The sequence below is a fragment of the Podarcis cretensis genome (assembly GCF_951804945.1).
Source record: "Podarcis cretensis genome assembly, chromosome: 10".
Lineage (NCBI taxonomy): Eukaryota > Metazoa > Chordata > Lepidosauria > Squamata > Lacertidae > Podarcis > Podarcis cretensis.
The window spans coordinates 16,883,528-16,907,450 of record NC_137179.1 but is presented as its reverse complement, the minus strand read 5'-3'; the positions used below and the strand labels follow the sequence as shown (position 1 = coordinate 16,907,450).

The following is a 23,923-nucleotide window of genomic DNA, read 5'->3' as shown; positions in this document are numbered from 1 at the left end:
ATTTTCTAAAGGCTTTATGAGTAGCTAATACAGAAGATTTGAGGGCAGTTTGCATCAACGGAGGTTTGTAGTCATGATCACAGGACATGATGTGGATGGATATGTCAGAAATTTGACAGGCACAATCCACTTGGAGGTGCTACTCTGCCTGCAGATTTTATCCATTTATGTGTGGGGGGGGGAGTTTGTTATGTATATACATATTCAAATACATACATGCAACAGGAGCAAAACAGAGTTTTGGATTTAGCTGGTCAGAGTTGGACGCAAATAAAGAATTGAATTGGAGTGGCACACAGAAAATCTGAACCAGATCAGTTTGCTGCCAAATGCTACAAATACAGATACAAGATGAATCTTGTGATTGCAGCACTCCTCTTGTGAATACTGTTATTTGAAGGACTTTCTTGAAAATAAAATTTAAGGAACTACACAGCACATGCCATGTTCCCCTCTTGAGGCCTTTCTTTTCTTTTCTTTCATTCTCTCTCTCCTCCTTTTTTGTAGACCTCCCATAAGGAGGGGATGGCCTCAGGCCCCATGAATGTGATGGAAGTGGCTTTTGCTTTCCAGTTATCTGTCAGTTTCAACGTAGTGAGGAAATATTGCTGGAAATGTCCAAGCATTGCAAGGCAGAAAGGAAGCCAAAACTAATTTTTTGGCTCCTGCCATGAAAAGAATCTAAATGTAGATCACAAAAAGGTTTGTGGGGTTTTTTTTGTACATGTCTTGAATGTGAAAGGTACTTATTTTGGCTGTTGAAGTGATAAGAAATATCTTATGAGCTTGACGGCTGTGCGAGACTTTTGGATTTATTTATTTTTTAAAAAGCTTTTCAACTGAATCAGCCTTTTAAAAAAACAAGCCCACAGAAGACCTCCAGTTCTTTTCGAGCTACCAAAGACAGTGTAGAACTCAGCATTATGAGAGCAGAGGCATGAGGTAGCAATTCAGACATAACAAAGCACCTCAGGTCAAAATGCAAGCGCCCAAGACAGCTGGAGAGAAACAGGGTATATAAGTGTTTATACACTAATGCTCAAAAGCTTCTGATCCAAGATGGGTGAACTGGAGCACTGGATGTTAGAGAACAGCATTGACGTGGTAGGTGTTACCGGAGACCTGGTGCAGGGATTCCCAAACTTGGGTCTCCAGCTGTTTTTGGACTACAACTCCCATCATCCCTAGCTAGCAGGACCAGGGGTCAGGGATGGTGGGAACTGTAGTCCAGCTGGAGACCGAACTTTGGGAAACCCTGACCTGGTGGATTGGAAAGAACCAGAGGGAGACAAACTCTGCAGGAAGCACGAGGAAGGGTGTACTGCAAGTGGCATTGCTCTGTAGACAACAACAACAACAACAACAACAACAATTTATTATTTATACCCCGCCCATCTGGCTGGGCTTCCCCAGCCACTCTGGGCAGCTTGCAACAAACAACAACAACAACAACAACAATAATAATAATAATTTATTATTTATACCCCGCCCATCTGGCTGGGCTTCCCCAGCCACTCTGGGCAGCTTGCAACAACATATTAAAATACAGTAATGCATCAAACATTAAAAGCTTCCCTAAACAGGCTGCCTTCAGATGTCTTCTAAAAGTCTGGTAGTTTTTGTTCTCTTTGACATCTGGTGGGAGGGCATTGAACTGAATGAGCCAGAACTCCCCAAAGAGGCAGATTCCTCCACCGAATTATTATGGGTGGTGATGCCTGGCTCCAAAAGCAATTTGAAACTGGGAATGTGCTGTTGTCCCCTGTATCAAAATGCTCAGGGAGCTCTTGAGATGGAAATGGGATCAGGGGAGCATCCAAAATAGATGTTGTAGTTATGAGTGACCAACCGCCCTCACACAGAGGGTTTTCCTATCATGATAAAGAGAGAAAAGTTATTGATAACCCTAGACAACTGTGCCCTAAAACAGCAGGTCATACACTCAATCAGAGGGGAGGTAACCCAGGACTTGCTTTTAAATGGTACCCGGGACGTAATGTGGTTGAATCACTTGGGAACAGCAGCGATAGGGCTATCAAATTCAGTATCGGCCAATCGCCAAGAAAATCCAGCATGGTCAATTTTGACCTCAAAAGAGGAAATTTTCCCCCAGTGATGGAGGGGATTGGTAAAAAGGAAGTTGAAAGGCAAAGCCAAGAGAGCCAAATCGCTTCAAAACACTTGGAAGTTGTTCAAAACCACACAATGTTAGAAGCTCCGCTGTAACTAATGAAACACTCAGTAAAGCGAGACCTGTTTTGCCTCCTTTCTCTGCCTGAAGATTCAGTGTACATTAGAGTTAACAGAACAATGCTAAGGCGTACTGGGTTGCAAGGAACTTGAATGGGAACCCCAGTAAGCTGTGATACGGTGGTCAGTTCCATGTTTAGTAGTATTTTTAATCCAATCCCTCTGCCTTCAGTGGTAACTCAGCAACATGGCCATTTGTATCTTGTATTGTGTGTGTGCACTTATCTTAAGAACAATGACATTATGTTTGCCTCCGGGAGTGCCAATGTTTTACAGAAACCACACCAATTCCCCATAAAACAAGACAAAACCAAATCCCAGTAATACTGACACACCCAGAGCTGGCATACACTCTCCACTATGACAGCTCTTCTTCCAAAACAGGACTCCTCCAAAGTGTGAGACAGCATGGAACAAATTAATCTAGTTTTCTTGGCATCATACAAGTCGACAGCCCACACCTCGTACTCTGTAATGAAGTGCGTGCATCTTCCCTTGTGGGGAATAGGCCTACTATCCCCATTTTAAGCAAAGTAATTAGAGACCTGAGGCCACACAGAAAGCTGTGCAGCTTCCTTTGGCCGTGTTGAAAACTGACCCCAAATCTCCCATTTTCCAGCAGCAGGACTCTCTCCACTAACGCAAGCCAAGCTTAGCAGAGAATCACATCTTCCTCCGTGAGTGGTTCCCAGCTGGGACAGGCATACTTGGGATGGACGGGTGTGGGGAGGCAACCCCAGGACCAACTCTACAGTCTTGTATCTTGTTTGCTTTGCTGCCCCCCCCCAGCTCTGTAGCCAAAATGCAAATCTACTCCAAAGAATGTGAGGGAGCTGCATGGAGGGAGCTCTCCTCAAATCACAGGCTAGACAAAGCTGTCTCGGGCCAGGTCAGATCACTGGTTCATCTAGCTCACGCTTCCTCAACCTCGGCCCTCCAGATGTTTTGAGACTACAATTCTCATCATCACTGACCACTGGTCCTGCTAACTAGGGATCATGGGAGTTGTAGGCCAAAAACATCTGGAGGGCCGATACTGAGGAAGCCTGATCTAGCTCCATAATGTTGACACTGACTGGTAGTGAGTCTCCAAGCTTTCCTTGGAGATGCTGAGGATTGAACCTGGAACCTTCCGCACGGAAAAGCATCTGTTCAGCTGTGGAGTTGTGGCCCTTACGAATGGGGAACGCTCTCACTTTCGGCTCAGGTTTAGCAAGCTTAGGATTAAAGGAAGATGCACAGGCAGATACAGACCCTCCAAGTAATAATAACTTATTACTTACACCCCACCCATCTGGCTAGGTTTCCCCAGCCACTCTGAGCAGCTTCCAACAGAATATTAAAAACACAATAAAACATCAAACATTAAAAACTTCCCGATACAGGGCTGCCTTCAGATGTCTTCTAAAAGTCTGATAGTTGTTTATTTCTTTGACATCTGATGGGACGGAATTCCACAGGGCGGGCGCCACTACCAAGAAGGCCCTCTGCCTGGTTCCCTGTAACCTCACTTCTTGCGGTGAGGGAACCGCCAAAAGGCCCTCAGCACTGGACCTCAGTGTCCGGGCTGAACGATGGGGGGGGGGGGATGCTCCTTCAAGTGTCCCTATTTTTCAGGGACAGTCCTGGATTTACAGAAGCCATCCCAGTTTCTGATTTAATCCTGGAATGTCCCGCTTTTCCTTAGGACATCCCTATTTTCATCAGAGAGGTGTTAGAGGGTATGGAGTTATGTGATGACCGAGCCAAGGAAATAAGTAACTATACAAGCTTTAGAAGGCATATGAAGGCAGCCCAGTATAGGGAAGTTTTCTTCAAAAAAATTGTTTTTTAATGTTTTATTATGTTTTTATGTATGTCGGAAGCTGCCCAGAGTGGCTGGGGTAACCCTGCTAGATGAATGGAGTATAAATAATATATTATTATCAATATTATTATTATAGAATAAGACGTCCCTATTTTCATTGGATAAATGTTGGCGGGTATGCAGATATTGTGGATATTCCTGGTGGATTTTGCACGACTATTTCAGCTCTACGGATGGCATCAGCTGACCTGTGCTGAATATCATTAAAAGCAGCTATCTTTCTCCTCCTCCCTGGCCTCTCACCCCATGGGACAAACATTCCTATCCAGGGGGCAGGTAGCAGCAGCAGAAGCCCCATCAGTCTGTATGAAAGGATCACATAGAAAGACAAAGCCACAGTAGCTCAGGGTGCTTTAAGAAGTATAACAAAACAAAACAAAAAAACCTCACCAAACAAACTGGGTCATTGGAGGTGTCAGGAAAACCACTGATATCAAAAGTCCCTTTGTTCAGAGTCTAAATGTATCATCTGAAGTGTCGAACAGACGAATCTGAAGCAGCCACAGAAGCCTCACATGCCTTTTGTCTCACATGAAAGAAAGCATTTTTCACACTGCAGGACGGTAGTGTGACGTGAAAGGATTGTGACCGAAATAAAATCCTTGGAAGTGACTGGGGCATGCGGTGATAAATATCTTAAAGCTCCCAGCTAATGGATTATAACAACTTCCTTCGGAACTGCAATATATTTTTATTTATAGATTGGATACAAAAGTTACATTCTGTGTGAGTCTATAGTAACACACACACACACACACACAAAGTGCATTTGCTCAAAAGTCCGCATGTGCTAACAGGTCTAAAAAAAAATTGCTGGGCCCTTTTTATGTATTCCATAATTTCCTCCTGAGGGAGTTTATAGTCCTTCACACAATAAATGCAATTTTTTATACCTGGTGCAATTGCAGATGGAGATGGGGAAGAAAGTGGCCCAATGTTGTGTAAGATTAGAGAAAGCTTGAGCTGGGTCTGTCCAAGACATTTTGCTGTCCGAGGCATAGGACAGGATAACACCCACCCCCAATCCAACCAGAAGTCAACTAGATTGGCAGTTATATCTTATTCCAACAATAACCATACTCCTCGGCACCTCAGGACAGCAAACTAGCAGGCCACATGGCACAAACCGCTCTGTCTTCCGATCACTTGCCACTGCTGTGCACTGCCAGTATCAGCCACCAGAGGCAGCTGACTCACTTTACCTAACAGTAGGGCCAACCTACCCCTGGGTTCAAATCTCCGTTCTGCTATCCAGATGATGTTGAGTCATTCACCCTCTGTCTCAGCCTAACCCACCTCACAAGGCATAAGAAGAGGTACAGAGGGGGGGGGGGAGAACTGCGCACCATACCCCAAGTTCCTTGAAGGAAAAGCAGAACGGAAACATAACAGATTATACTTGTCAAGGACAGAGCTTTAGCATTTGCTTAATTCACATTCCGGAGACACACAAAGGCTCACCTCCCCCCAGCCGTAAGTTTCCCCCAGTTCTGCAACCGCAAACCTCACATTACTATTTATTTTTTACATACATTAGAAAAAACCAAACCAAACTTTTTAAAAACATTGCATGCTAAGTAACCAGGGTCTGGTTTGTTTCCCTTTTCCCCACATTTCCATTTCTTCCAGCTGTGCTTTGCAGTCAGCGGGGCTATTTACAAGATTATATCTCTCTCTCAACTGGATGCACGCTGGACTCCTGGGCTAGCTATTTTTACAAACAGTGTGTGCTCGTTTGGTTGCTGTGTTGTTGTTGGTTTTTTTTTGTGTGTGTGTGTGTGTGTTTTTTAAAAACACCCCAAAAGGGATTATATATGAATATGAATAAGAGCTACATCTGCAGTTCCACTTAGTAGGATAAAAGTCACAAGGGCACAAAATCCATGTGCTTTAAAGAATACATTTATCACCATGTGGAATTAAGATGAAATCTGTATGTGTGTGTGTGTGTGTGTGTGTGTGTGTGAGAGAGAGAGAGAGAGAGAGAGAGAGAGAGAGAGACAGACAGACAACACATGCTTTCCTTGACCCACAAACCACAATGCCCTGAAGGGACCTTCTACTGAAGTCAGCTTGACTCTGGCCCAATGCATTTATTGTTTTAAGCCAGACCATTAGCTGACGCAAACTAATTCAGGTAGCGAGAGCCGCATTCCCTTCTCTGCAGGCTTCCAGAGGCCACACGCCAATGGAGGGCAGGGATGGAGGCACAATTGGGTACAGCCATGAATGCAAACGTTACCTTCGTGCAGTAGGCTAGTTTCTCCTCTCTCCATTCCATCCAGGCAAGCAGGAGGCATCAATAGAGCACAAGGACACATTCCAGCCAGGCAACCACACTCAAAGAGGATGCAGAGAAAGCCCATAATGGATGTACCTGGGGAAAGCATGTGACCTGGGCATCACCAGACAGACAGGCCTCCGACACTGAATTAGCTAAAGGTAAAAGGACCCCTGACCATTAGGTCCAGTCGTGACTGACTCTGGGGTTGTGGCACTCATCTCGCTTTACTGGCCGAGGGAGCCGGCGTACAGCTTCCGGGTCATGTGGCCAGCATGACTAAGCCGCTTCTGGCAAACCAGAGCAGCGCACGGAAACGCCAGTTACCTTCCCGCTGGAGTGGTACCTATTTATCTACTTGCACTTTGATGTGCTTTCGAACTGCTAGGTTGGCAGGAGCAGGGACCGAGCAACGGGAGCTCACCCCGTAGCGGGGATTCGAACCGTAGACCTTCTGATTGGCAAGTCCTAGGCTCTGTGGTTTAACCCACAGTACCACCCGTGCCCTTAACACTGAATTAAGGGATAGATAGTAATAATGTCTCCTACTGAGAGCAGGGCACAGTCACGTATTTGAAGGTCTGTCGGTGAACAAGTCTCTTATTTCAGGGATGGGGAACCTGTGACGCTCCAGATATTGCTGGTGTACAGTTCCCATCATCCCAGACCCACTGAGAGCACTGGTTAGTTGGAACTGGAGTCCAACAACATCTGAACGGCCTGCCCCTGTTCTGTTTCAAGGACTCTTGGGTCCAGTTTAATGATAAAGATGAGAGAGAGCTGGAGTCTGGATGCGGCCCATCAACAGTTCGCACCCAGAAGCACACATTACCTGGTCTTGGCCCTACCTGCTATGGATGACAAGATGTAGTTCTATTTAAATTTCAGTAAACTTCAGAAGATCATTCTGAAGTTTTCTGCTGGCTGGGGCTGATGTGAGTTGCAGTCCAGAGAGCACTAGCTTGGTGAAAGCTTACCTAGCCCCCAGCCTAAAGCATCATCGGTTAGCTCAGTTGGTTAGAACGTGGCGCTGATAATGCAAAGGTCGCAGGTTCAATCCCCATATGGGCCACCTGCATTGCAGGGGGTCCTAATTCTAAGGCAACTTCTGCATTCTTATGAATCCTTTTCCATGTCCCCTGCAGCCAATTCGGGGTTGGGACAGTACAAAGCCTCCTTTCAGCTTCTGGGAAGAACATTTTTTCCACATTAATTCTGCCACAAGCTCCTGCTCTTTCATCTTCACCCGCTTCCTTTACAATTTCAGCATGGAAATGGAATCAGTGACCTACGAGCACTCGGGGATTTCGTACTCTGTCAAAAGGAGGCCTGATGTTTTCTGCACATTTTCAGCTTTCCCCTCCATCGGCTACCGTCTTTAACATTTCTGGGATTCCAGATGGCATCTGAGCACATCCTCTTGTAGAAATTCACATTTCTTATGTGTCCATGTATCGGCTGCTTTCTTCCCTTCCTTTGGGCTTCATTCTTCATGTCTCGATAGCTTTTTGAGCTCCATGTCAAGAACCCTGGGTAGTGACACCTGCATGAATTATTTCCAGCTTCCTTGCTAGATTTTGTGCTCCAGCACAAATGGAGTTCAGGGTGGGAAGTTGCCCTCTGCATCTGAACCAACAAAGGAGGATCACCTCCAGACTTTCAGCATTTTGCAGCAGTGGTGTAGCGTGGGGGGTGCAGGGGGGGGCAGCCTCACCGGGTGCAACATTTTGGGGGGGGGGGCGCTCACAGCTCTCTGCCCCTACCTGGCTCACTCACTCTCTCTCACTGCAGTGCTGGCTGTGCAAATCCGATCCGAGCTGCCAGGTCGCCGCCCACTGTGGAGGGGGAGGGTGCCAGGCGTGCGGTGCGGTGCGGAGCGGAGAGAGAGCGAGGGAGGGACTATCTGGGGGAGGGACAGTGCAGTGGCCGCCCAGTGCAGCGCTGAGCGCGGGAGAGAACCACACCCGATCAGCCCAGGCAGCAGCAAGAAGAAGCTGGCAGCGGCAGCAGGTTAGGGGTTAGGGGCGCAAATTACTTGCCTTGCCCCGGGTGCTGACAACCCACGCTACGCCGCTGTTTTGCAGGAAGGATTCAAACACACGCTGTAAATTTGGGTTGCACCTGTAAACTGCTCTTTCACCTCAGCATAACAAATACTACTTATATTTTAAAGGACTTGTTTGCAGTTAGGAATGTGATGAAGAATGAAAGGCAGAGGAAGAACGAATGGCTAACAGGAATATGTGTGAATGCCACACAAACAAATATGATCATGGAATCACAGAATTGTAGAGTTGGAAGGGACCCCCTGAAATGCAGGACAATGCAGCTGTCCTATAGGGGGATCGAACCTGAAAACAATGAATGTTCATTGCTATAGCATATGTCAGTGTAAACCTGCTTTGGGGGCAATAAACCATAATTCAAACCATGTTTCAAAAGGTAATCATAATAGAAATGAAGCTTTCACTTTCATTTACCTCTCAGTCCAGGGAACCTCCGGCTTCTAGGTGAGCCGAGTATATATAGAAAGTGCCTTGAATTAGAACAGCCACTCTTGAGGAATGCTACCTTAGGTGTGAATTCTGAATTGTCTTTAAACCTATTTTCAGGTTTGTACTGTTTAAAAGACTACTTTAGCCATTCTTATGATACAGCTAAATTGCCTTGAGAGATATGCATGTAAAATGCAATTCATAACAGCTAGGAGAACCCAACATACCGAATCCTTAGGAAGTTGTAGGTTTGCTTTAATAAGTTGCAATTTTTATGCCATCAGACACCAGGGCCTGAAAACTCTCATTTTCCCGGCTGCATCTTTGCCTGTGCCCAACACCTGACACAATCCACGATGGCAGGTGGACATGACTTGGCTAAAATGGCCGGGGTGTGTGTGTGCAGAGGTTCCCATACCCTCCAACTGTCCTGGAAGTACAGAAGCCATCCCAGCTTCTGAATTGATCCCGGAATGTCCCGGGAATGAGCCAGTGCCACACACTCGTAAAAAGGTAAAAGGTAAAAGACCCCTGGATGATTAAGTCCAGTCAAAAGCGACTATGGGGTACAGTGCTCATCTCGCTTTCAGGCCAAGGGGGCTGGCATTTGTCCATAGACAGCTTTCTGGGTCATGTGGCCAGCATGACTAAACCGCTTCTGGCACAATGGAACACCATGATGGAAACCAGAGCGCATGGAAATGCCATTCACCTTCCTGCCACAGCAATACCTATTTATCTACTTGCACTAGTGTGCTTTTGAACTGCTAGGTTGGCAGGAGCTGGAACAGAGTAAATCCCCATTGTGGGGATTCAAACCGCTGACATTCTGATTGGCTAGCCCAAGAGGCTCAGTGGTTTAGACCACAGCGCAACCCGTGTCTCAGCCACACTGTCGTACGAGTCAGCTAGCTCTCACCTTCTGATTTTCATCAGGGGAATGATGGAGATTTCTCCCCACTGAACTAGATTCACTGGGGGGGTCAAAGGTCAAAATCTAGAGCCAACACTGGAAGCTCCTTATGCTTTCCAGCACTACAGCGAGCTGAGCATGTCCCGTTTTGTGAGAATGCGTACGTGTGCCTCTGCCTTTCTCTTCTCTTCTTCTGTGCAACTAATAATTAGACTGCAAACTTCATCCATCTACACGCATACCACAGTGATGGGGAAACGAGCACTATGTCCCCATAAACTCTATTCTGTTGAAGAATGAGCCTATAAATTCTCAGCAAAGGCTCTGCGCTGCTTTTCACAAAAGCCTATTTATTCAAAGCTTTCCCTATTAATTTCTCCCTGTTGCAAACACAGAGTTGAAAGCAATGTAAATGGATCTACCGCTGCCCTTTTAAACCAGTCTGGCAAAGCTGCCTCATGACCTGACGAAGTGATCTATGTGTCCACACAGCTCAATCCGGTGTGCGAGCTAAGGAAGGTTCTTTCTTACAAACCGGTTTGCAATCTTTGCTTCTATTTCTTGAACCACTCCCTAGGGGTCTTTTGAAAACAGGGCAGAAGAAAATGAGAAAGAATTTCCTGACCACTCAAAGGCAGAAGGCAAGACGTTGGTGCAAAACCCTGCAAATTTTACTTGAAATACCTTGCGTACAAAAGGTAACAAGAAGAAGAAGAAGAAGAAGAGGAGGAGTTTGGATTTGATATCCCGCCTTTCACTCCCTTTAAGGAGTCTCAAAGCAGCGAACATTCTCCTTTCCCTTCCTCCCCCACAACAAACACTCTGTGAGGTGAGTGGGGCTGAGAGACTTCAAAGAAGTGTGACTGGCCCAAGGTCACCCAGCAGCTGCATGTGGAGGAGCGGAGACACAAACCCAGTTCCCCAGATTACGAGACTACCGCTCTTAACCACTACACCACACTGGCTCTCCAGAAAGGGAAGCAACTTCTTAACCTGGTAATAAAATGGAGTAAATCGCAACTTTACAGCCTTAATGCAATCATATACTTTTTAGGTGCCAAACAATGAAATAAACCATATATAGTTTGGCTCCTGCCAATCCCAGAATTATCATTCCACAAACACAATCCAAACAACCTGCAGAAAGAAACTGTACTCTACAAAAGGTGTTTGCAGTGGAAATGCCTCTTGGAAGATTTGAGCAAGTGAATCAAATCCCATGTGTCAGAGGAAAGAAAAACAAACTGGGGGGGCTGGAAAGGTTACCGTAATTTACTGCCCAGTTATGGAAATACCCCAGAATAAATAAATTGTCTGTACAGTTTCAGTGCAGGGACTGTACCATTTCACACTGCAGGTGGAGGGTTTGCACCTTGGAATGTTCCTTCACATGGAGGTTCTCACATACTGTTCTCTGTTGAGAACTAGCCTATCAGTTTTCTACATTAAGAGTGTCATGGTTTTTTTAAGACACAAAAGGAATATGCAAACATATTTAATCCTCCATTTGCGTTGTCAGATGCAGTGGCGTAGCCTGGGGGTGCAGGGGGGGCCGGCCTCACCGGGCGCAACATGGGGGGGGGGGCGCACTCGCACTCGCAGCTCTCTGCCCCTACCTGGCTCACTCAGGGTTAGGGGGCGCAAATTACTTGCCTTGCCCCGGGTGCTGACAACCCACGCTACGCCACTGGTCAGATGGTACAGTCTCAATAGTCTTGTATCATGTGACAATTCTCAGAATCTGTATGAGCAGATTAGCTCAAACTTCAGACCCATTGCAAGCAATAAACAACAATTCTCAGCAATCCCTGCAGAAATATGTTGGAGGGAGATATGATGGAGGAAGTCATCATAACAGTCAGCCAAACACTCGGATTTTTGCAGAACAGATGCAGTCCTTGAAGCTTGGCATCCTTCCCTTCAGGGCCAGGTGTTAAAGACTGGCTTAGCAAAACATATACAGAAAGAAGCAGCGATGTGGGATGGAACAATTTATAGCGCTTTGTTTTTCTGTGGAAACGAATAACATTAATTCATTGTTAATGGTAGATGGATGCCAACTGCCAAAAAAAGAGAACACCAGAACAGTAGGCAAGCTTGGCAGTTTCAATGCTTTTTTAGCTTTATTTCCTAAACAGAAGGAAAATAAACATGCTAAATCAGATCACTCAGGCATCAGATAATTTCCCCATTCAAACTGGAAATGTCCCTATGCAAATTATCCTATGGTATGCTGAAATAACCCCCGGGAAAGTTTTGCATAGTAAACTTTCCCCCCAAAAGTTCCCAATCGAAAATATTCCAGAAAACCCATAGCACTGGACAGGAGACATGGAAACACAGCTTTACTAGCTGCCACCCAGCTTAGACCAGACTTGGATAGAAAAATATCTGATTTAGTGGAAATCAAAACAGCTGAACAAAATGTTCTGTATTAGCTAAGTCCAGCCTTGCAAAAGCAGTTTGTGATTCTGAAATCTCTAAACTCTGGGCAGTCAGCTGAGGAACCCACACTTAGGAAGTTTGCCCCTGCTGCAATGACGTTAGAATACATGGTGCCTGGCTATCAGAAGTGTACCATATTTTTCGCCCTATAGGACGCACCTTTTCCCCTCCAAAAATGAAGGGGAAATCTGGGTGCATCCTATGGGGCGAATGCAGGCTTTCACTGAAGCTTGGAGAGCGAGAGGGGTCGGTGCGCACTGACCCCTCTTGCTCTCCAGGCTTCAGGAACACATCCGCAGCCTAAGCAGCCCTGCAGGAACTCCCGCAGGGCTGTCTAGACTGCGGATAGTAGCCTGCTTCCCGGAGCGTCGGGCGCCCTGAAAGCAGAGCGCCCGGCACTTTGGGAACACATCCGCAGCCTAGGCAGCCCTGCGGAAGGTCCCACAGGGCTCCCCATGCTGCGGATAGCAGCCTGCCCCCCGGCGCGAGGAACGCCCTGAATCAGAGCGCCCCGCCCGCCGGACAGACATCGGCCAGCCCCACAAGCTCGGGGGACAGCAAGGAGGTGCAGCACCGCCATCTTGCTATTCCTCGACCTGGTTCGGTTTCCCCAACCTGGTTTGGGGGGGGCAAACAAAGGAATTACCCCCTTTATTTACCCCAAAAAACACTAGGTGCATCCTATGGGACGGAGCGTCCTATGGAACGAAAAATACGGTACTTTGCAGAGATAGTGGCCCTTCATGAGATTAATACAGTGGCAAACTGGAATGACATCTTCTGCCCAACAGACTCAGAGCATTATTTCAGCTCACTGGGATCGTGATTTTTGGCTTTCTAGTCCATGAAAGACATCCATCTGCCATCAGAACATTTGTAGGCAGACAGAACAAAAGAGGTGACTTTTGCAAACTTTCTCTTTCTATTTTTCTGGAAGAGGTGTTAGTGGGCAACCCCTCACTTCTTCCTTTTTATTTCCACCCAGACACAGATGTAGGTTTACCATTGTAGGAGAAAAAAATGGTGCTGGTGACAAACTTATGATGAGCGCCATGCACTCACCATATGGGCAATTGCAACAGTGGCTGCCTTGCAATCCTTTAAGCACCAGAGGTGAGAGGCAGAGGCATCACCAGCAGTAACTATGACAACCCAAAAGTCCGCCCATAGGGAACTTGGGCTGAACAAAGTTTCTAACTCCTCTTTCACTGCCTGTGGGGAACTTTTGCGCATCCAGATCTTGCTGAACTTCAACTCCAAACATCCCTGATCACTGACCATGCTTGCTGGCACTGATGGGAGCAACATCTGGAGGGCAAAAGGTTCGCACACAGTCTAACCTATTGCTCCAATAGCACACCAAACACCGTAGCAGCACAGTATCAGGAAGTTTTTAATGTTTGATGCTTTATTATATGTGCTATAAGCTTCCTAGAGTGGCTGGGGAAACCCAGCCAGATGGGCAGGGGATAAATAAAGTTGTTGTTGTTGTTGTTGTTGTTGTTGTTGTTGTTGTTGTTGTTGTTGTTTGCAGTGCCTGAATCTGTCGCTTCCCCATTCTCTCCCCCATAACTCCTTTCTGCCAGCTTTTTGCAGGCTTCTTTCGAATGAATGGCTCTTCAGACAGAATTTTATCAGCAATGATTCCCCCTTTTTTAACCAAAGGAAATGGTCCGATGAGTAAATCAAACAAGTCTATTGTGCTACCAGCCGGCTGTTGCGCAACATCATGCAACAGATCGCCAAGAATGCCATTAAGGCAAGTCCGACTTAATTAAGGAAGTTCAACGAGGCCAAAGTGTTGGAACGAGCAAGTGGTCCTCAGGAGCAGCAAGAGAGCCTGGGTTCTTCCAGATACAAAACCCTCCGTTGACCACCTCCTTGCACAAAAGGCAAAAATCTATGTAATTAAGAGATTGATTAAGAGATAGACTGTGCTTACTCGCAAAGCGACGGAAGAAATAGCACTCCTGCACCCACATAATGTAATTAGCAAATAACTAAATAAATGGTTGTTGCAGCCAGTTCTCTCCCTAGCAGTGAAGCAAATGTGTGTTTACGGAATAATGAAACCAATTATCTCGATGCAGAAACTCAACTCGCACTGCCTTTTGCACACTTTCCTTTTCGTTCTCTTGCTCTCCCTCCCATTAATCTCCTGGCATGCAGTTCTATGGAAATTCAACTCACTTAAAAGGCTCTTTCAGGCCAATTTGCCATTTATTATCTTTCCTACTTGAATCAGCTCTGGGACCAGCTCTGAAACTCGAGATCGGCAACTGGAGGCCTTTGGGCTCACAGCATTCCTGCTCTTGGCTTTCAGTTCGGCAAGAAAAATCAGGGACAGAGTGCCATTTGCGAAAAGGAGAGCAGGATGCAGACCTGTCTCATTGTCCGTTATGTTCCTTATGGGACCTGGATAGGGGTCCGAAAATCTGTCAGTGATGCTTTCTCATTTTTCCAGTTTTTAGCCTAGTTACCCACATTTCCACATCAATTTGCAATTGTTTCTAAGTCCACATGAAAAGTCATCAACCTTTTAGTGCAAATTTCTCCAATGTTTGTATGCAATTTTGCCTAATATGCACATTTTTGCAAAGCATAAGTTCTCTAATGTAACAGTTTTTTGTACAGAGACATCACCTTGCCGACAAAGGTCCGTATAGTTAAAGCTATGGTTTTCCCATTAGTGATGTATGGAAGTGAGAGCTGGAACATAAAGAAGGCTGATTGCCAGAGAATTGATGCTTTTGAATTCTGGTGCTGGAGGAGACTCTTGAGAGTCCCATGGACTGCAAGAAGATCAAACCTCTCCATTCTGAAGGAAATCAGCCCTGAGTGCTCACAGGAAGGACAGATTGTGAAGCTGAGGTTCCAATACTTTGGCCACCTCATGAGAAGAGAAGACTCCCTGGAAAAGACCCTGATGTTGGGAAAGATTGAGGGCACAAGGAGAAGGGGACGACAGAGGACGAGATGGTTGAACAGTGTTCTCGAAGCTACCAGCATGAGTTTGACCAAACGGCCGGAGGCGGTGGATGACAGGAGTGCCTTGCGTGCTCTGGTCCATGGGGTCACAAAGAGTCGGACACGACTAAACAACAACAAATAGTCAAAACTATATGCATTTTATGCAACTTTACCCTAGCTTATACTTCTTCTCTTTTTTAAAAACACACACGTCAGTTGGCAGGAGAAAGGCATCTTAAAATTCAGAAAAGTGTAACTCTTGAAGAATGGCTGTTTTGGTTTGTGAGTTAAGCTGTGTGGTAAGTGCGAAAAAGGGAGATTTGTATTCAAATGTAGACTGAATCAAAATTTCCCCAATCCCTACACTTGGGTAATTTACCTTCTTCTATATATTGCTTTTCACTAGGGATGATAGGACCTGTGAGTTTGAGTTATGTCAGTTTATTTTTTTCTAATCTTAAATTCAGTTCTCCACATTTTGCAGCAATTTGTGACTTTTTAAAAATTAAAAACCCTCTCTCAGTCATGACGTTCACTGGGTGATCTGGGGCTGGTCATTGTCTCTCAGCGTAACCTACCTCACAAGGTTGTTGTGAAGATGAAATGGGGACACTCAAGGTACACCACCATGAGCTCTTTGGAAGAAAAAAAGTGGCATATAAATGTGATTAAAATTAAAAAATTAAGAAAACCTCATGAAAATTCACCAGCATTTTAGTGCAGATTTTTCCTAATAGAACACATTGTTATATGCAGTCTAACCCTTGCACATTTTTGTAAACGATTTCCCCTAACACAATGCATTTTTGTGTCATTTTTACTAACATATCCATCTTTATGCACACTTTCACCGTTTTTGTAAACCTTGTTTGGTCAGCGAACTGCATAGCGAAATTTGCAGAAGTGCAAATTTCAAAGGCTTGCTGTGCTTCTGTTCACATACTGTTTCAGAAAAGTGCAAATCTGACATATTCAGCTGGGATCAATTTTCTTCCCAACCCCACTCCTCACATGCTGTCATTGCCGTCTGACTAACCCAGATCCCCAAACCTGCATCGTGTAGTGGCAACTCCTTCAGAGAATTGTCGTTTCCTGAAGTAGGAAATGTGACTGCTACATCTCCCTTAGGATGGTCACTTTTCAGGAGGGTCTTCTTTACAAGAAGAGCTGCAATAAGCCACAACTCTCTGGCAAACATGCATTGCACACGGACGCATCTTCAGACTTTTTCTACATAACAAATGCAGAAGTGGCTCAGGGGCCCATTTTGCACACGCAAAAAGAGTTGCTGCGAGTAGCAAAGGTTTACCAAGCATCTGAAGAAGGCTTGCAACCTAAACAACTTTCAAACGAGTTATTTGAAAGCGCTACGGAAATTCCAGACTGACCACTTGACAGGCCCGTTTCTCTTGGTTTATCTTCTGAGGCTTCCCAGCACTAGTTTCGCCAGCCTGTTTTTAGCTTTGCGAGGAAGCCTTTAATCAAGGCGCTGGAAAGGGAAAGAAAGCTTGCTGAATACACCCTAAAAAGAAATCTCTCCTTAGGATCACTGGCCCAGAGATGCAGGAAGGACCTCCTTCAATGGCACCCATGTTTCTGGGTTAAATGTTAAGAGTGCACTGAGATTCCTCAAAGCATCCTTTCTTGGGTCACCACACCTTCAAAGCACATTTGTACCGTCACTGCTTCTGGGATTCTTTGGGGAAGTTATGTAGGGTGTGGATGTGATCTTGGGGGAGGTGGGAAGGAACAAAGGGTGATAGTCTAGTAAGTTTTACTCAGAGCAGACCTGTTGAAATTAATGGCCCAAACTTAATGTTCACTGATTTCAGTGGGTCCACTTTAATAATAATAATAAAAATAATAATAAATATTTTCTTAGGTTATAAAAGTATGCGCGTTGTCTCTTTTTTCAGGTCTTTTCTTCAGTGGGTCCACTCTGTAAAACTTATTGCAGTACCCCCAAGGAATTAAACTGTTCTACCATCTTGTATTCCATATTTTCATCTTTGGAAAGCCAGCATATGGCATATATTGAGAGAAGCGCTAGAACCCAGAGGCCCTGGCAAAGCCCATTGCCACTGCTGTCTGCCAGGTCTCACACCACTCCTGCTGCTAATGCTACTACCACCACTCCTGGGCTGGCGCAAAGGACTGGGGGATGGCAGGGAACTGACCAGAGCAATTGGCCATGTGTGCAAATGCCCCATCAACACCAGCTTAATTAGGCCAACAATGATTGGGGAAGGGCTGTGGCTCAGTGACAGAGCATCTGCTTTGCATGCAGAAGGTCCCAGGTTCAACCCCCACCATATCCATATCTCCTGTGTGAAAGCCAGGAAAGCTGCTTCCAGACATTGCAGACAATACTTAGTTAGATGAGACAAAGGACAAAGTACAGGGCAACTTCCTATGTTCTCTGCCATGCCTATGTTTGAGGGTGAGGCGGGTGCTATTCAAGCTGGTGGAGGCAGGGAGTTTGTGTACATAGGCTGGAGTTCTGATCTGCACCACTGCTGGGCCCTTCCTGGGTCCTTGACGCAGGGTAGGCTGTCTGAGGGCATGGCATTGTGCCGCTCTCTGCACTGGGCCACATGTGCAGACTACCTGGGGCCATCAGCTTAATAGTGCCAGCCTTCTTCCTGAAGGCAAGGACCCTTCAGGGCGTGGATGGCATAAGCCAGCATCGCCAGGGAATGTGTGTGCAGTGTGATCAGCATAGCCGCCACCACCATGGGCAAGCACCTGGGACCCCCCAAGTGACAGGAGCGAGCCAGCAGGAAATCACACTGAGCAAGTTGGAGTTAGCAAAAACACGATCTTCAGACTTGGCTGAGTGTCAGGCCTAATGAGCAGAGCAACCCATCTCTGGTAGGTCTTGCCCCATGAAGCAGAGACTAAAGGTCCCCACCCTCCATCTATGTCTCCTCCTCTCCAGAGGTTTTTTCCCAAGCAATCAGAGACTGTGCCTGCATGCATGCCTTTGCTCCTCCCACTTCATGCCTCTTCTGGTTCTGGAAGACCAGAAGGGAGGGGAGCTTGTTGCAGCAGGATAAGGAGACACCCATGCCTCTCCCTGACCCATCTTTGCTTCTTGGCTTCCCTCCTCTCCTGCTTCAGCTTCTGCCTTTGATTATGGACTTCTCTCGGCCACAGACTATTCCTGCTCACTAAATCCTATTACCTCTTCAACTTTCAACACCTCCTCCGCTCTGTCTGCTACCTCTTCTCCCTCTGACCACTCATCTTCATCCCACCACCATTCCCTGGGTTCTAAGCCTTTTTCCCTTGGGGGTTCCCCAGCTGGTGCCTTCCACCATTCCTCTGCATCCAACCAGTCCATGACACCAAGGGCAAATGAACTGGGACCCCCAAATCTTGGAGCCAGATCTGAACTTTGGAAGACCATAAGTGTTTAAGTCTAGTGTCTGGCTGTTGGATAGGAACTATGAGCCGCACCAGTGATAGAACAACTGTCAGGGAGTCCTGGCAGTCCCGGTCATCTTATTTACTGTTGCATGCACTCTTCTCTTTATAGTGGATCAAGGCCTCCTCCTCCGGGATCTTGGCTAACGTTTTTGGATTACGCTGCTTGGCAAGGCCCTCCAGCTGTCTGGCCAGCTCTGTCGAGTAAAGCAGGCAGCGCAAAGAACTGCCACATAAGTCATAATGCTGGATAGACTTTCCTCCTGGCAGCTTTGCATTCAACAGCGGCCTCCCTTTGATGGCGCGAAACCCTGCAGATCTGGAGAAGGAGAAGCTCATCCATTAGGCAACTATCTACTTGAACTGAGAGTTGAGCACATCCATCAAGGCCAGACTGCTCCAAGCAGAAAACCCAGTGGCTGTGCTAGAGTCCAGAGACTTCCCCTTTCGCAAAGCGAGCACCACACTTTGCCAAGAAAACCATCTGCAGAGCAGAAAAAGGAGGAGGGGCAAATGGCATGGTGTGGTGTCTGAGAAATCCCTGCTTCAGAGAGGCTGAGCTAGCATAGTGTTGTGGCTAAAATGCTGGACATGCTAATAATTTTTATCAGCTTTTCAGTGATAAATGCACTGTATGGAGTCAGAAAACAGAAACTGAATGTAACAAGAAATACATAAACAAACAACCATACCTCCTTCCCCTCTATGCCAGAAGCCAGGAAAGTGATGTTATTCATTCTAATGTACTGAATGAATTCTTAATGTATTTTTCTTATGTATTATGTATTGTTGCCTTCATCCTTCATTTTCTGTGTTGCTCTTGCAGGGACCTTGCAGGGCATATCATCAGGACAATGTCACTGTTTTCATTGGCCAGAAGAAATTGAGATACCCAAGCACAAAGTTCAGAGCAGAAATATAATCATGACATTTAACGCTGGCAAGAAAGTATTTTGTAAACCCGGTATTTCGGCATATGTAATAAACGACCACCCAATAGCACAACATGCATCTGGTTTCTAAAGTGTTGGCATTTGTGCAGGGTGATTTGGGTTAAAAAAAACCCAAACCCAGTCCCAGAGCTTCCTGGGTGATCTTGAACCAGTCACTGCAGCCCTTTTTGTGCATTTCTTCTAGTGCCATGCCCCCCCTCAAATCATCCAGCAGTTTCTCACCTCCCCACTCAACTAACCCTCAAGAAACTGCATTTGCAAATTATCAAAGGGAAGAGAAGATTTCAGTTACATTCTCATGCTTTGGGTACAGGTATTGAACCTTCCTCCTACTCTACAAATCATCACACCAGTGTTCTGCACTTTGCAGCCTCCCCAGGTGCCAGCACTTTAATTAGAGCCCAGTTGGAGCTGTCTTATACTGAATTAGACCCCTGGTGCATCTAGCTCAGCACTGTCTCCACTGACAGTGGCATGTAGTCAATACACAGACACTGAAATTCAGGTAGGGGTCTCTCCCAGCCCTACCTTGGAGATGCTGAGAATTGAACCAGGAACCACCTGCGAGCAAAGCAGACACTGAACTCAGGCTCCTCCCACCACATTGCTCTCTGGAAAAGAGGTGGGGCTGAAAATGCTAGCCAAAACAATGCTTTCAGTTGTTCATTCCCATTTATCTACAAAATTGGGATCCTCACGGCCTGCCTCTCAGGGATATTGTACTGAGGATGTCTGCAAAGGACTTGGAATGTGCTATATGAGCACTAAGTATTAGCATTCAGAGCTAGGCATTGGCATTTTACCATCTTCCGCAGCAGCAACTGTTTTGCTTTCACACCCATCCCCTCAATACGCTTGAACCTGAACAATTCTTCCAGTCAGAGGACAAAAACTGGCAAACTGCTAATTATTAAGTGGAGACCATAAGGGAGGTAATCGGTTAAGCAGCAGGCTGGCAGCTTTTCCCTCCACACAGCCCCCGTTCCAAAGCACTAATGCTTTGAATGAAGTAAATTACAGCAAAGTTGGGTCATTCCAAAAAGTCATGCTGACCTCCTCTGATGAAACGTTTCATTTGTTTACCACTGACTTTCTATGACAGGAGGAGGGAGCCTTTAGCAGCTCCAGGGCCACATTCTTTCCATGGGAAACCTTCCAGGGGCCACAGGCCAGAGGTGGGCAGGGCCAGAGGTGTACCTCTTACCCCTGTGAAGTAAAATCAGGAGGTTTCTACATACGCAACTCTTTATTCTCCATCCAGGCAGACAAGAGGCATTATAACAATTCAAGAAAAAAATTGTTCAAGGAGGACACAGTGCAGGGCCACTGAGGGGGTGTGGCCTGGGGCAGGGGGTGTGGCTTCAGGAGGGTGTGGCCTGGGAAGAGTCCTAAAGACCAGACCAAGACAGGCCTGGGCGGCTGCTTCTACACCTGTGACCTGAGGTTTTTTCACCTATCTTGCAGGAAAGGCTACTCAACCAAGCTACCCTACACAGGTTTGTCCTAGTGGTGGCCAAATTTTTATTCCACAGAAGGGTGAAGACAGTCCACTGACCCTGAAGGTGCCTGAGACCCTCTCCCCTTGCCCCTATTTGCTGTTCCCGAAGACTCAGTGGGACCATGGTGGGTGGTCGGGTTTGGTCACCAATACAATCACAGTGCGATGCCTGTTTTAAAAGAAACTCCCACATCTTGGCTCAGGTCAATTCTTGTGACCTTTTCGGTGTGCGGCAACAGCTTCAGAGTTTATTTAATGCACCTAAAGTGGCTAAAATGGCTAAAATGTTCCAACCTTTTAAAAAATAAAACAGAATTACAGGTGTGAGAGACCTCAGCTAGATCAGAACTCTGCTGTGTGTGTGTTTGTGTGGAAAAATACATCTTAAAAACACAAGAAAACAAAGCAGAATAAGGAGCAATGGAAGAGAAAGCAGACATACCTGACTTTCCCACTCCGGCTCGGCCAAAGATGGCCAGTTTCACTTCTGCGCTCTTAGCCATGGTGGGGAGAAAATGGAGGCTGACAGAAACGTCACTGGTTGAACCAAACTGGTACGAAGAATGAATGGCCAAGTCTTTTCTTCCGCCTTACCGCGCCATTGTGATTTTCAAGCAGGGCCTAATGGAAAAAGACCCACCAAAGAGAAGGAATGAGCAGGTGAACAGGGGTGCTGCCAGCCACTGCCAAGGTCTCAGCAGAGGGTTGAGGTGTGCCCTGTTTCTCAAGGACCCCCAGGGAGAGCTTTTCATCAGACGCTGCCCTCAAACGATAAGCCATGAACCTAGACCCAATCTCCTTTCTAAAAACTCATGGGGTGGGTTCTCCGTCTTCGGGCATGGGGGAAGAAGAAAAAGAGCAAAAGCTATATTTCTTTATATTGCGTTTTACATTTACCTAGGCTAGGCTGAGAGAGTGTGACTAGCCTAAAGTCACACAGTGAGTTCCATGGCTGAGCGGGCATTTGACCCCTGGTCTCCCAGGTCCAAGTCTGGCACTCTAAACCACTGCATCACGATGGCTCTGTTCAGAAGAATCACATGTTACAGCCCCCTCTCTTCAGATCACAGCTGGGGCGATGGACAAACCTGACTCCCTTCCTGAATGATCTCATACACACACACACACACACAGTGGACGCTCGGGTTGCGAACGTGATCCGTGCAGGATGTACGTTCGCAACCTGCAGCATTTGCAACCCGCAGTGGCGTGTCTGCGCATGCACAGCTTGCAATTTGGCATTTCTGCGCATGCGTGACCCCCGAAACCCAAAAGCAACCTGTTCCAGTACTTCTGGGTTTCGGTGGTTCGCAATTCTTGGCAAGAACCCTATTCCCTGAGATGCTACCTTTCCACATAACTTCATGATAAGAGCTTTGCTGGATCAGGCCAAAGGCCAATCTGTCCCAGCATCTGGTTCTCACACTAGCCAACCAGATACCTAGTGAAAGTCCTAAAGCAGGATCCAAGAAAAGCCACAGCTCACTTGTGATTCCCAGCAACTGGCTGCACTTCAAGACCCCCAAGCCACTCCCAGGAGAATGAAGACACAAGGACACAGAATTTAGGTTAATGTTAATGGGCAAAATTTAGGCCTGCGCATCAACAACACAATGCATCTGGAATGACCTTTGCATTATTCCTGTACACACACACCCAATTTCTTTTTATAGAACTAGCATACTAAACAGTACAATCCAATGCGCTGTTGCATGAAGCAGGGAACACAGATTAAGTGCCAAGGCCCCAATGTGGCCTTAATGGATCAATCCATTTTGCATCTGCACCACAACCAACTCAAGCCTTGGTGCAACAGCAGAAGTGCAACAGCAGAAGCAGAAGTTTCAGGAAAGAGAAGTTGTGCAGCAAAGCAGATGGAGGAGCGAAGCTTCCAGAAACCCATGGTATGGAGCCTAGAGAGTAAAAATTAACAACCAGTCCCTTCATTTGGTCCTTGTAGGTCCTTGTTTCAGCTCCCTCCCTCCCTGGCTCCAAGCATCACCCGCAAACCCAAGACCTCACCTCCCTTCTGCTCTTCAATCACATTTGAGGACAACACAGTCAAAGCTATCTTTAGCAATTCCTCCTGTGTGGGGGCATCACAGCTTGAGCAGAGCCCATGCCTCATTACGCACAATGGCTGGTCACTTCCAAAAAAACCAGAAGCACAAAACAGTTTGCCTTAAAAACATACTTTAAAGGGTATAACCAGGAAATAACTCTGCACAAACTTCTTTTACAATTGGGAGGAAAGGGTTAAGCAGCCTGTTACTAGCCGTCAACATTTAATCATTTCGAAGTATGGCCCTTGTTTAAAAAATGATCTGCCAATCCAGATTCAGACTGCTTTTGAGGGTGCAACTCTGTGCTTTCCTGTTTTTAGGGGAGCATTAATTTGGGGCTTTTTGGTGGTTCTGTCTTGCTTGCATAACAGAGAATGTCAACGTCATGTTTGGCAAAATTACCTAACAGTTAATAGATACCACAGGACACACAACCGCTGAATAAAGTCTTGACATTCTTCAATATAATAAGCTCAAAATACTGAAAAAGTCCCATTTCCACCCCAGCCAAGATAGCTGCAATTATTATTGCCAGCAGTTGGCCTTGACAACTAACTTCTAATACAGTTTTTTACGTTTCTGAATGTACGAAAAACCCATTAACGCCGTTGCGGAGTCAGCTCCCCACAGCCTACTGTAACTCCCTTTATTGGTTCTCAGGAATTACTATAAAAGCCACACCAGTTCAGAATGGTATGCTTCTCTACATTTCCCCCTAAACAAACCTCTGTGCTTTGAAGTGCTCAGAAGCCCTTTGTGCAT

At 46.3% G+C, this 23,923-nt stretch overlaps 1 protein-coding gene across 1 annotated transcript in view; it reads right to left on the bottom strand.

The window, feature by feature from the left end:
• Positions 1-23,923, bottom strand: part of RERG (RAS like estrogen regulated growth inhibitor) — a 93,514-nt gene that overhangs the window by 62,277 nt on the left and 7,314 nt on the right. The window contains exon 2 of the mRNA XM_079993138.1: positions 21,541-21,719. Coding sequence (XP_079849264.1) covers positions 21,541-21,601 — 61 coding nt within the window. The 5' untranslated portion in view covers positions 21,602-21,719. The remainder of the gene's footprint in view (positions 1-21,540; positions 21,720-23,923) is intronic.